Source organism: Sardina pilchardus, chromosome 11, assembly GCF_963854185.1.
Source record: "Sardina pilchardus chromosome 11, fSarPil1.1, whole genome shotgun sequence".
Taxonomy (NCBI): domain Eukaryota; kingdom Metazoa; phylum Chordata; class Actinopteri; order Clupeiformes; family Clupeidae; genus Sardina; species Sardina pilchardus.
The window spans coordinates 10,396,861-10,410,057 of NC_085004.1; the positions used below are offsets into that span (position 1 = coordinate 10,396,861).

General features: G+C 37.8%; 1 protein-coding gene across 1 annotated transcript; it reads left to right on the forward strand.

Moving 5' to 3' along the window:
* Positions 1-222: 222 nt before the first annotated feature.
* LOC134096179 (uncharacterized) lies at positions 223-11,793 on the forward strand. Its single transcript, XM_062549928.1, has 12 exons — positions 223-349; positions 446-544; positions 743-859; positions 1,755-1,810; positions 1,954-2,058; positions 4,573-4,628; positions 9,121-9,215; positions 9,453-9,803; positions 9,916-10,236; positions 10,574-10,669; positions 10,763-10,821; positions 11,009-11,793. Exons 1-12 carry the CDS (start codon positions 223-225, stop codon positions 11,150-11,152), a joined length of 1,626 nt encoding a protein of 541 aa, XP_062405912.1. The 3' UTR covers positions 11,153-11,793.
* The last annotated feature ends 1,404 nt before the right edge of the window (positions 11,794-13,197 follow it).

The window sequence follows — 13,197 nt, forward strand, 5'->3', positions numbered from 1 at the left end:
GCTCATGATCTCATTCAATTAAATGGAGTAACACAAGCTGCAACCGGAGACACAGTGACTTTAGATTGCTTTTTCCCTGTGGCTTTCCAAAATGAACCACTGAGCTGGTACAGGCAAACACTGGGACAAAAGCCTTATCTAATGGTGAAAGTGTTGAGACACATTGTGGTATGGAACATTCCATTTCTAAATGATTCTCAAAGTGGACGTATGACAACGGAGATGTCTGAGGGGACATTCAATCTGACTATCAGAAATATTACTTCATCCGATGTAGCAACATATTACTGCACGGACTCCATGAATAGAGACATTACATTTGGAGATGGAACCTTCTTGGCACTCACAGGTAAGACATGTGTTATGACAACACACTCCAACAATTTAGTATTCAGGATATATGAGACATTTCACTCACCTTTATGTTATGAACCTTACTTAACAGAACAGTACAACTGCAGTTTTAATGGCAGTTCAGCATTCTTCCGTGCAGTGGCCAACTGTGGACAAATAAACTGCCATAACAAGACTGATGTGATCAAAGGTCTTGTTGTATTTTTTTTTTCTTCTTCAATCATGATCATTGCAGATGAGGAACAGTTGCAACAATGTGGGAACACGTGTTGCAACACAGATACAGTAGATGACTAACTGATTAACTGAAAAAATATATTTTTGTATGTGTAAAAGAAATATGGATTTAGCTCACAGTATGTTGTTGTGTGTTTTCTTTTTTTCCTAGAGAATTCTATGAACCTTGTTGTTTTTGGTCTGGTCGTTGTCTTGGGACTGTGTTGTGTGCTCATATCTTACTTGATCTATTTAATTTACCACTACAAGAAACACAGAAATGACAGAGGTATGTGATCTGTGAATCAAAATATCCTATAACCTTGCTAACTATTTTAAGTCCTTTGAGCTAGCCCCCCTATTTTTGGTCAATCAGTACCATCAGAGGGGTGTAAGTCTCATAGTAATTTTGACAAGGTATACCATCCTAGAATGAGAAGATAGACTTTTACAGCTGATTAATAAGTCAATATTATTTTGTGTTACAACTTCTCTGAAGTTGTACAGTATGCATACTGTATGTACATAAATAAGTAATTGTCTACTGCAATATTCTAAAGCCCCAAATCTCAAACAGTGAATTAGTTAAGGGAAGTGAGCTAAACGCTTCCCAAATAGCATTTTAATATAGTAATATTATTCAAAACAGTACACTTATCAACTGTCCCCCAACCAGCTTAACAGTCTTCTGTAATAAACTCTGGGTTTGCCAACTAAGTTGTTTCGTTATGAGCTTCGTCGGAGCTTCGTTATGTGTAGGGACCCTGAGCAAGCTACTGACGAGGTATGGTGCTGTTTTGAACAATATAACTGGATTAAAGATGCTATTTGCGAAGCGTTTAGCTCACCGCCCTAAGCTAATCCATTGTTTGCGATTTAGGAAAAAAAACTGTCTCCGCGGCTTATCTGATGTATTTTAATGCAGAAAAAGATTGGGGTCAATTTTCACCAGAGTTACACTTTAAAATCTTTAATTTATTTACCTTGAATATATCTTTACATAAGCGTATACAAAACAGGGTGATAACAGACAAAAATCTACCAGTAATAATATTTTCTGTCTGGAGCGGTACACCTTGCAGAAAATCATTATAAGACTTATTCTGTCTCAAAGACTGTGTCTAATTTACATTTTGAGAGAATCCAATAACTCCTGTTTATTTCTTTGTTTATTTTCTGTCCAGTGGAGTTTCAGCAGGGCCACCCAGCCAGGTCCTCTAGAGACCCATCATCTGGGCAGGTACAAAACTGAATCCTTACAGTGTTCATGCACATTATATGTTATATTATATGTTCATTTTGTTTTATTTCATATCAAGTCAAAATGAAAATCTTATGTAGTACATGCACATGAAGGCTAATATTGAACGGCTGTTTCCACAGGACGCTGATGGACTGATTAATTATGCTGCCCTGCACTTCTCTGATAAGAAGATGAAAAGAGGGAAACAGAAGAGAGATCTGCCACGGGAAAGTGTCTACTCTGATGTCAGACATTAAGAAGGGCATAACGAGCTCTGGGTCAGATTTTACTGTAGACATCTCTAAGGGTTATAAAGATCATTTTCTGCTTGCTGTTGTTACTGCTGTAGCTTATTTAGAAGGAAAACTATAGGAAGTGTCCATTCCAATACATATCAGAGGATCCTAGCTTCTATTAAATCATTTTACACTTTGACATGTCTGTTTCATCTGGCTCATCATTCACAACTATCCAAGTCAAACGTTCTGCCGAAGGTGAAGAGTGCAGCCTCTAACAGGGAGACTACACCAGCCACGAAACTGAAGCATTCTGTTTGCATTGTGTCTGTTGCAACAATTACAGTAGCTTCCACTGTCATCAATGGAAATGTCTAAATCAGACATGGTAGTACAAACAATCATTATTGTTACTAGTATGAAGTAAGTGTTAAACTGACTGAGTCTATTTTTCACCTTATCAAGAGCCTTCTGAGAAAATGTTATGTATTTTTGAAAGACCCCTTCTGGTGAATATCAAGTTTTTTTATTTTTGTATAATAATATGTCCATAATGGTGTTATTGTTTCATATGGGGCATAGCATATCAGGAGTAAAACAAGCAGTCAAATCAACCATACACAACTGGATTTCCAGACCACCTCTATTTATAGTTGTAGAGTCTTTGAAGTGTTTGCTGCAGAGCTCTTTCAGGTGGAAAGTGTCTTAATTCTGAGACTAGCCTGACCACTTCCCCTTGCTGTCTGGTCTCTGATAGTCAAAGGTGTTCATTCCGGTTTGTATGCCTTTGCCGTATGTGCCACCAAGTCACTTTTTTGTAGTCAGACTGCAACTTGTTTGTGACTTTCACAGAGTCATGTAGTAGGCTATTGTGTCTTTTCTTCCCTTGCTGTCTGAGAGTGGTGTACAATATGTAGTTGTAGTGGTGTCAGAACATATTCAGACTTTTTTTTTATATTTGATGCTGAAATGAAATAATTTATTATAAATGTCCCTAATCACTCTCAATACACTATAATGACAAAGTATAAAACTGGATTTTAGAAATGTTTTCAAATGTATTCAAAAGTAAAACACAAATGTTTTCAAATGTTCTACTTTTGATCTGACCACGAAATCAAAAGTCTGAAAAACAATGCGTTATTTGCTTCTTCGTATCACATTCTTAAACAAATAATGAAATAACAAGTCATTTTTTGATTTTTTTGATTTTGGATTCTCAATTGAATATCAAATGAACGAAGCATAAACGGACCCTGATTGCTTTGGCACTTCGAAATTGAACATGTTGATGTGGTGTACAGTATCACCAAAGGGTCCGTGTACTTTTTCGTTCATTCGTTATTCTATTTTGGAATGAAATGTGAAAATGTGAAAAGGGTGCAACTTGGTGTTTTATTCAAAAGAATAAAAGCAGAAATGTCTGTATTTTGTTTTCAAAATGTGTAATCATCTTCAAATAATAGTATTAGGAAAAATAGACGACATTTCCGATATTTTTTTAATTTGTGATATTCATTTATTCTTTTATTTTAGCCTATTCCATTTGACTGATCCTATCTTTTCCCTGGAAGTACACCGTTTTGCGCGCCGCGCACTCACGCATCTCCACGACCACAATATTCCTCCCGTGGGGTATAGCCTATGCACCTCGATTAGTGAGGTAGTAAGGTATGTTGCGCTCAGAGCTAGGGTATGCTGTCATATGAAAGTGAATATTTTCTAGTGTCACTGTATCACCATGGTATCTTAAGCTGCCAACCAAACCTGTTCGGGAGCAGTGGCTTTCACGAAACTCACTCAGAGGTGAATTTATCAAACTAGGCGGTAGCCTACTTTGGGGTTAACTGTAACCATTTTTGAGGCCGTTTAAATGCACCAAATCAACAGGCCACCTGTTCACCATTCACCATTCAAATCAACAGGCCAACAGCCTCCGAAAATGGTTACAGTTTACTCCAAAGTACCAACTAGGCTTTCAGCTCAGAGCGCGTTCTCTGGGTTTGGGTGAATTTGGCCAATCGTGAAACGTGGAGATGCACAAGACCGCCTATATTAAAACAAGATTACTACGCTAAAACAGAGCCACTTTCGTGTCACCGCATACCCTGGCTTTGAGCGCAACATACCTCGCTAACGCACTAATAGAGGTTCGTAGTATACCCCACTGGTCACCCAAAACCTGGGTCCAAAATAGACCCAAATGCAATCCAGAATGGCTTTTTTTAAAATTCGGTTTTTGTTTTTTCCAAAAGTTCAGTGTTTCATTTTCAATACGTAAAATATATCAAAACGTGGCACTGTATTCAATTTCACAAGTCATACATCAGCGTAAAAAAATCATATACAACTCCTTTTTCATTTCCCATGCATCTTCCAAAATAGAATAATGAATGAACGAAAAAGTACACGGACCCCAAAGCATAGTTCAAATTCAGCCTCATGTTGATATTACATTGAGTTCTGTGATGTCTGATAGAATAGACAAAGGAGAGATCTCATTTTACATTTTCAACCTGAAAGGACACCTTGCGAACGGATACTGGCTACCCATACCCGGCTGCCTTCATCAAACTCAGGTCACAATGATTGTCAACAAAGTGAGTTCTGGGTCTTTACCCATTTACTTCAGTGCTCTCATAAAGGCCTATACTGCCATTTGGCCTCTACACTGGTCTGGTGACTCTGGTCCTGCTGTCCCAACACACAAAGCCATCTGGACTATTCTATGGGCCTAAATGCTAACAGAACAGGAGCGTTATTCTCTCTCTCTCTCTCTCTCTCTCTCTCTCTCTCTCTCTCTCTCTCTAATCCCTTTTATGCCCAGTTCCTCTTCTCATACCTCTACCCACCTCACACATACCATGCACTTATTTAGCAACCCTAATAGACCCAATTCACACTAACCATGCACTTATTTAACAACCCTAACATACCCACTTCACACTAACCATGCACTTATGTTTCTATCTCCTATTGTCTCCCAAACACATCCTCTGGTTTTTACTTCTCTGTAAACTAAACCTAAACTTAGGTGAGTAGGACATTAAAAGTCAGTAGGACATTAAGCTTTTTTAGCTTAATTTGCCTTAACTCAGCTCAGATCAGCTTTGGAGTCATTGGAAAGGTTATTTGACTTATTTCGAGTTGTACGATGGCTGTCTTGCTTCCCCCTAGCGTCTGTGAGCGGAAAAAACACGCTTGCAAGTTTGTGCCACCGGGCCAGTGGCACTGACAAACAGAAAACCTTGCAGCCTCGCGATCATGCTCATGAAAAGGCAGACTGACCGATTGAGGAGTGTTGTAAAATATACATGTTAAAGCTGTAGGGGAAGCTCTGCAAAACAGCGAAGAAATCGTCAAACCTGCATACAGTAGTTCCTCTTTAAGCAACACAACCAACCCCAAAAATGATGATCGTACCATGAGGTCTTGTATAGGAAACATTTGCCTGTTGATAGCAGAGAGGGGAGGAGCCAGTGTAACTAGCCAGGGTGCTGAAGTGTTGGAAGTTCGAACTATCCAAGGTGCTACTTAAATATATCAAACCATATACCATAAAGTGATCCCTGTGATTTACATGTAGCTCTGTTTCGTTTGAGGGTCAACGGAAGTGACGTTACCCAGCATCACTTAGAGCGCCTTTAATGCTGTTATTAGTTAACTCATTCAAGTGCTTTAGTGATTGATGTATGACATTCAGTTGTGAATGTTCACAAATTGCAGTAGGGGGCGGAGAAAAGTGCTGATTATCTGATGAATGGCAGGTTTGATAAATACCATGTAACCTGAAGAAGCTCAGTGTGCACTTTCTGCGGGTTGGCTATGGCACTGATAATGCTGCCTTCGCAAATCTTTGTACACCTGGGGTGCATTTTCCGATAACGACAGTCTTACGAGGGCTTTCTACGATTCATCTTAAGATCGATCGTTTGGTTTTGCCGACTGTTTCCCGAACATGCTCGTAGCGTGAACGCGCGTGCACTGCTCTTAAGATGCTTAAGGGGAGCTGTCCACGATAAAAGTTCTGAAATATCCCCTAATTTGATGGTGATGTCAGGTGACTGCACGTCACAGCTAAGCCACCGTCTGAACTTCGGATCTATACATTAATTAACATCAATACGAAAATAGAAAACCGTTGACATCTGCATGTAAGCATTCCAAGTAGCCTAGGCCATATACCACACGAATACACACTTTTTATTATTTAACATTAGATTGTTGCCCCGTTTTTATGTTTGTTGGAAGATGTAACATACATTATTAGGCTTCGGCTAGCTTACTCCTACATCGTTCAGTTCTTTGCTAACCTTCTTGTGAGAGCACGGTGTGCTGCCTGTGCAATAATGTTTCGAGGTGTCACTTGAATAAAGATATTGATAACAAAATGAGGAAATGTGTAGGCTTAAATAACATAGCCTATAGGCTTAGATTTTGACGCAGCACAGACTATAGCCACATATTCCTTTCTCTGTTTTTACCTCATAAGCCTAATAAAAAATGAAAAATAAAAGGCTACACAAAAAGATAATGGCAAACTTTTCTGGCAACGTCTCGTTTCATAACTTGTTTGTAGGCTATTTTTGTCCGGTTTTAATGACATCATTATGTCCATTGAATGAATGCTATTTTGCACGCTAAAATCTGAATCATCACAAGTAAATGCATACAATAAAGAATGGTAATTTAGCTTAAGTTGGATCATTATATAGTTGTAATCCCCCTACACGTCCTGCTAGTGACTCCACTGAGGCATAGCGTTAAGACGCTCTTAGTCAGTAACGAGAACTCTGGAGCACTTGTAGATCTACGAGTGTTTTCACGATGCTCTTAAGTTACGATGGTTTTGGGAAACAGTCGGAAAACCTTAAGACGTTCGTAAGAGGGACTTTACGATCATCTTAGGCTTACGATGCTTTCGGGAAACACACCCCTGGCCCTCTGTTGTTTGACCAGTATGCTAAGTTTTGCTAAGTTATTATGCTTAGTTGCAAATGCTAAGTTTTTGCAACATCCTTCTTTCAACAACCAACTGCAAGGGCTCTAGCGTATGTTCAGCTTTGTCAATGTGGTGTCTGAAACTGATACTCTGATAACAGCACAATATGCCTCATGATCTGAGTATTTACATACAATAAAGTATAGTCATATATATATTGAAAGAGTTGAAAGAGCTCAGGTCAATGGGTACAGCAGAAGTTTAAAACATGAAATGTTCACAAGAGTTACTTATACAATTTTTTTGGACATTTTGTAATTATAGTGGGCTTGCTGTAAAGTTGTTATTGCTTATTGTTCTTCTTAAGTTTTATACTTATTTATTCCCGTCCCATTTTTTAAAGACGCCTCTTCTCCTAGAGCGTTTGAGCTATCAGCACCGTTCCAACACTAAAAAATCAGGCCCGATCCTGTGTAGCTTGCTTGTTAATGTCGGATGGCTACCGGTTGACATTTTTCCGGTATTCCCGTTTTTCGCCGGTTTTCGGTCCCATTGAAATGAATGGGGAAATTATTTTTTTGGTATTAGTTATAGATTTACCATTTATGTTTATAGTTCTTAGCAGACACTTTTGCTCAAAATGACTTACAATGACTTTCAATAAACATTATACCATGAGTTAGATCAGCTACTATAACAGGGCTGTCATATCTAACTGGGAACATAAAACAAGGAGAATAACTGGAATATCACAAGTATTTAGACCACTTCCAATTTGAAGTTGTTTATGGTCAGCCACATATCACCATAACATTAGGCTACAGAAAGACAGTGTCAAAAGTCACTTTATTTGCACATTTGTCACCAATGTGAAACAAAGTAGTGCTCCTTGGATTACCTCCTCTTCTAACACCTCTAACAGCCCTAACATACCCAACCTACACTTATCATGCACTTAACAACCTTAACACACCCACCTCACATTTATCATGCACTTATTTAACAACCCTAATACACCCACCTCACACTTATCAGGCACATATTTAACAAACCTAACACACCCACCTCACACTTATCATTCACTTATTTAACAGCCCTAACACACCCACCTCCCACTTATCATTCACTTATTTAACAACCCTAACCCTAAGCAATTGGTAGAGAGAGATAGGACGGTACCAGGAAATGACCGCAGATTGAAATTGAGGATTTGAAGAATTGTGACACCCCTATCCATTTTTCGTTTGACTGTCAGTAAATAATGGCTATAACATCTACAGTTGCTTAGTGTAGATTTCACAGTAACATTACTATAAATTATTTTTGCTGTAGAGTGTTGTAAAGTTTACAACAAAAAACTTGTACACATGACATAATCACAGTAGTATTACAGTAGAAATCACAGTAGTCAAAGCATTACCCTACTGTAAAATAATTACAATATAGACACTATTATACTGTACATAGCACTGTTTTATCTTATTGTATCTTTCTTTTAACTCATAATGACCTACCATGGAATTTTTATTTGACCAACCTAGCAAACATGAAATGTTCACAAGACCTTTGAGTTGAAAGAGTTCAGAATGGGGCCTACAATCTATAAAGTACAGCACAACAAATGTTCACCTTTCTGAACATTTTGTGGTTATAGATGTACTGTTTATGTTTACAGTTCTTAGCAGACACTTTTGTCCAAAATGACTTACAATGAACATTAACATTAACAATCAACATTACATGGTGAGTTAGATAAGCTACTATAACGGGGCTGTCATATCTAACTGGGAACATAAAACTAGTCATCAATAAATGAACAATTTACTTCTAGAAGGACAACATAAACTGTCAAAGGTGTTGAAAATATTTGACTGCACAGTATCTATTTAGATTTCCATGTTTATTGTTTTGTGCATTGGTGCACTACTTCATACTGAACTGAAATGTTACCACGTGGACCCTTTTATATAGACCTCAGCATTTTCCATAACAAGGTTACTGCTCGAATGGAACTTTTGTGTGTGTGTGTTCGATGTGTGCTTTATATGGTTTCTTCTAGCCAATGACATTCATCTTTTTTCCCCTAGCCAATGACGTTCATCTCTCACTCAAAGTTACATGTGTCACAGTTCAGATGCTCATTTGACATTGAGACAAGAGAGGAAGAACAATGACAGGCCTATGCGTACAGCCCAACATGATGATAATTTTCACGACTATTTTGGTGTGTTGCAAACTTTGTAAGTAACTTCCTTGCATGTATGTACAGTAAGTAAAATCTACAGATGTGTTGTTTTTGTCTATTCTAAGATGTATGCTTCCTTCTTAATCTAATGATGTTATTACAGTGAATTTAAAAAAGCGAAGATATTATAAGGAATGAGTTTTTAGCTGGTAAAACTGATCATGCATTTATTTTATATACTTATCAATATATTTATTTATTTATTTATTTCTGTAGACATGGCACATACTGAGGTTCCTCAGCAGTCTGGACCTATAACCAAAGCTCACATTGATGGAAATGTTACTCTGGAGTGCTTCTTCTCAGGGCGTCTTAAATCAAATCGTTTCTACTGGTTCAAACAGACATTGGGAGACAAACCCTCTGTGCTAGTACAGTCACAAGAGCACGGTGAAACAGTATTCTCTGAAGGATTTAATAATGGACGGTTCAAACTTGACAAAGGAGGGACATACTTCCATCTATTAATTGAAAATGTTAATCGCTCAGAAGAGGGAATGTACTTCTGTGGAATGAGAGTATCATATGACATTGTGTTCGGAAATGGAACATTTTTGGCAATTGAAGGTGAGCACCATTCTGAAATGTTTACAGATAGTCATGTCTAACTATCTAAAAGGTGTTTATCAGTTCATGGGTAAACAACATGGAGAGTCTTACTCCACTGTCTCTGTTTTAGGTGAGCAATGGTCTGCTACTGACAGAGTGGTCCAGGCCCCAGTACCAGACCCAGTTTATCAAGGAGATTCAGTAATTCTTCAGTGCACAGTCATTAATGAGAAACAAACAGAGTACAGAGTGCTCTGGTTCAGAAGATCTGCAGGAGATTCCCAGCCAGGTCTCATTTACTCTCCCATAAACAGAAGCCGGGTGTGTGAGGATCACTGTGTCTACAGGCTCCCGAAGAGCAATTTAACACTCTCTGACAGTGGAGTCTATTACTGTGTGGTGGATATATGTGGTCGAGTCATTTTTGGAAATGGAACAGTGCTGGAAATCAGTAAGTTATTGATTTGATCCAATGATCTAAAGCAATGAGAATAGAGCTGAAATTATTTATATTTCATGGTGTCATGAAAAGTCCAGACCAAAGATGTATTTGACTTCTACAGAACACAATGGGGGCAATTGCTCTGTCGCTAGTTTGGACTTTAACACGGTTTTAAGTTGGAGTTTAAACTAGCAACAGAAAAAATTGTCCCAGGACATTTATGATTAGGCACTTCTCTGTTTTATTTTCATATTTCTAACTTTACAATAGGAAGTAAATGTTGCACTGTCAGGACTAATTTCTTTGGCAGATACAGATTTGGCAGATACCAATATTTTTTCTTTAGGGTCATTGGCACTATTCAATACCGTGGTCAGTTTGGGAGCTATACTGGGCTTATGCATTTGTCTTGTACTGTATCTGGTCTGGCTTACCTACAAAGGTACGTAAATTCAGCTCAAAATGAAACCCTTCCATATGAATAAAGGTGGTTAACATACACTCCATTGAACCATATAATTTGCTGTTTTGTCAGGAAAATGTGCTCAAGCAGCTGAACCAGTAGAAACTCCTTTGAACCACTTTGAAAACCAGGTAATGGCAATTTCCATAACTTTCCTGCCATTATGTCTAAGATACTTTATTACTAGAATTCGGATTGTGAGCAACAAAAAGTCTGTACGATGACAGACAGTGTTGAGATACAGATGAGACCCCTTCACTTTCTTCCACTGATGGTTACACTTGCATGTACTCATCTGAAATGTGCTTCTCTCTGTAGGGTGGGGTTGCTGATGCTACGGTGGTTAATTATACAGCTCTTCACTTCTCAGAGAGGAAACCCAAAGCAGGAAGAAAGAGAGAGACATCGACACATAGCAGTGTGTATTCTGATGTGCGACACCATGCACAACAGGCCTTCTAAGAGAACCTGGCCTAGTGGTTAGGCCTTAGAGCCTGGCTTAGTGTTTGTGTTTAGGGCTTAAATGGACAGTAATGGTGTTGAATCTGTATGTTATGGAGCATATTTTGGAGATGTTTTGCGTACAGCTGTATACAAATTAAATAAAAGTTGAATTCTATAATAAAACATTTTTTTTTAATGTACCTCATCCATTAGTATTTCAAAACAGTACAACATTAAGTAAACACTATTTCATGATAATATTTAGAAGGGTTGTAAAGCATAGATATTGCCTTTAAAACAGTAAAAGCCACCTGAAAGCTTTCTCCTTATAGGATATGGTTGATTTTGGATTGATGTGTGGAAACTTTAATTTCTTAATTTTTAATGTAACATTTATATTTACCTTTTCAGTTAGCAAATTACAATTCGAATTTGAATTTGAATTAATGGAAGTAGAATTGAAATTCAAAGACATTCATATACATATTTTCGGGGTAGCGTTTAACAATGAAGTTTCACAAAATATGTCGGATACTGTATGATCGCAACAAACACACTTATAATTGAAAACAGTGATCAATTACATTTCCAAAGTAACCTTCCCGAAACTGAATGTATGCTTAATGCAATGAAAACTAGGGAAAGTAGTGAAGTCTGTACTGTATATATGGACAAACATGCAATAAAGTGATTAAAAAAAAAACATTCTTCCTGGATGTGGAATTGTTTTGAATTAGAATTGTTAGAAGCTCATTAAGTAAAACTGTTCAAAAACATTAACAATCTAAGCAGTATTTCCACTAGGCTATAGTTAGTATACTGTAGTGGACACTGGTCTTAATTCGCCGTAGTGTGGTATTGACATGTATCCGCTTCCTTAACTGCATATGCTTGTGGTAAGTGGGTTCTGTGTTGTGAGCTATGCTATGATCTGAGATGTGTTCTGCAAGACACTCTAATTAGAGTGCATGAAAATGCACTCTACTGTTATCCCAAGTATTCTTATTATAGGTTATTTTTCTTCAACGCTTTTTGTGCGTCAAATTCAGCTTCAACCGTTTAACGTAGAAACTTCATTCAAACTGCGCTGCGTAGGTCTTACTTAGGTGACTTCAGCTATGTTTTTTTCAACTTTGTGACTTTTATACTTTTTGAACTATTAAATAAAAACTATTAAAATTTCCCCATAGACTTAACATTGCGATGATGACATCATAGAATCTCTATGCAAATGTGAACCACTCAGAGCAAATCAGAAGCCTGCGTTGTACACAGAGGCGGGAGTAACAAAAAAATCATAAAACAATGGCGGCGGCCCTGGGGGTCATAACTGGAAATATTAAATGTGAACTAGAAAATGTAATTCCATGGAAGGAATTACCATTGCATGTAAATGTGAAAAGGTTGCTGTGTAAAACATTATATTAGTTAAAAAGACAACATGGCTACTGTATGACACAATAAGAATAGATGAATAACAATAACCCAATTACAGTTCCATTGAAATTACTTGGAAACCCACATTTAAAAAGTGATTCATGAAAATGCATTAAAATTGTGGATAGTATTTTGGAAAATAATAGACTGAAATAAAGTTGCCAACTTCAAACGAGTTGCAAGCGCTGACACTTTGTTTAGCAGGCCTTCTGAATTTACCTACAGTGAAACGAATGATGCTATGCAGCAACAGGTAGGCTGAGGAAATGATATAGCAAATTAAAAAAAATGACATAGCGAATATAACGTTAGCTAGCTTGCTAACAACAAACATGACGGCAATGTAGCTTGTACTGTACAAACGACTGTGAGAAGAAGGCTTAAACAGAGAATGTCTAATAAGGGCTCTGGCTTAATGGTACAACTGGCATGTCTATCAGGTTGGACGCTGAGTTAAGACTGGCGTGGCTAGAAGCTAACGTTAAATTTGATTGTCGTTAGCTAAATATAGTGCTTACGTTAGGGTTTGATTGTCTAACTATGGTCTAACTATTAGGTGTTCCCAACGTCAACTAGAGCTAACCGGTTACTGTAACGAAGCAAGATAGGAGTGGGCTACTGCAGGA

What these genes read in the sequence shown, in the direction of transcription:
- LOC134096179 (XM_062549928.1), top strand. Translation starts at nt 223, where the DNA reads ATGTCTGAGGGGACATTCAATCTGACTATCAGAAATATTACTTCATCC. An exon ending in GAAACACAGAAATGACAGAG is followed by an intron (nt 860 to 1,754) that starts GTATGTGATCTG and finishes TTTTCTGTCCAG; the next exon opens with TGGAGTTTCAGCAGGGCCAC. An exon ending in GGTCTGGCTTACCTACAAAG is followed by an intron (nt 10,670 to 10,762) that starts GTACGTAAATTC and finishes CTGTTTTGTCAG; the next exon opens with GAAAATGTGCTCAAGCAGCT.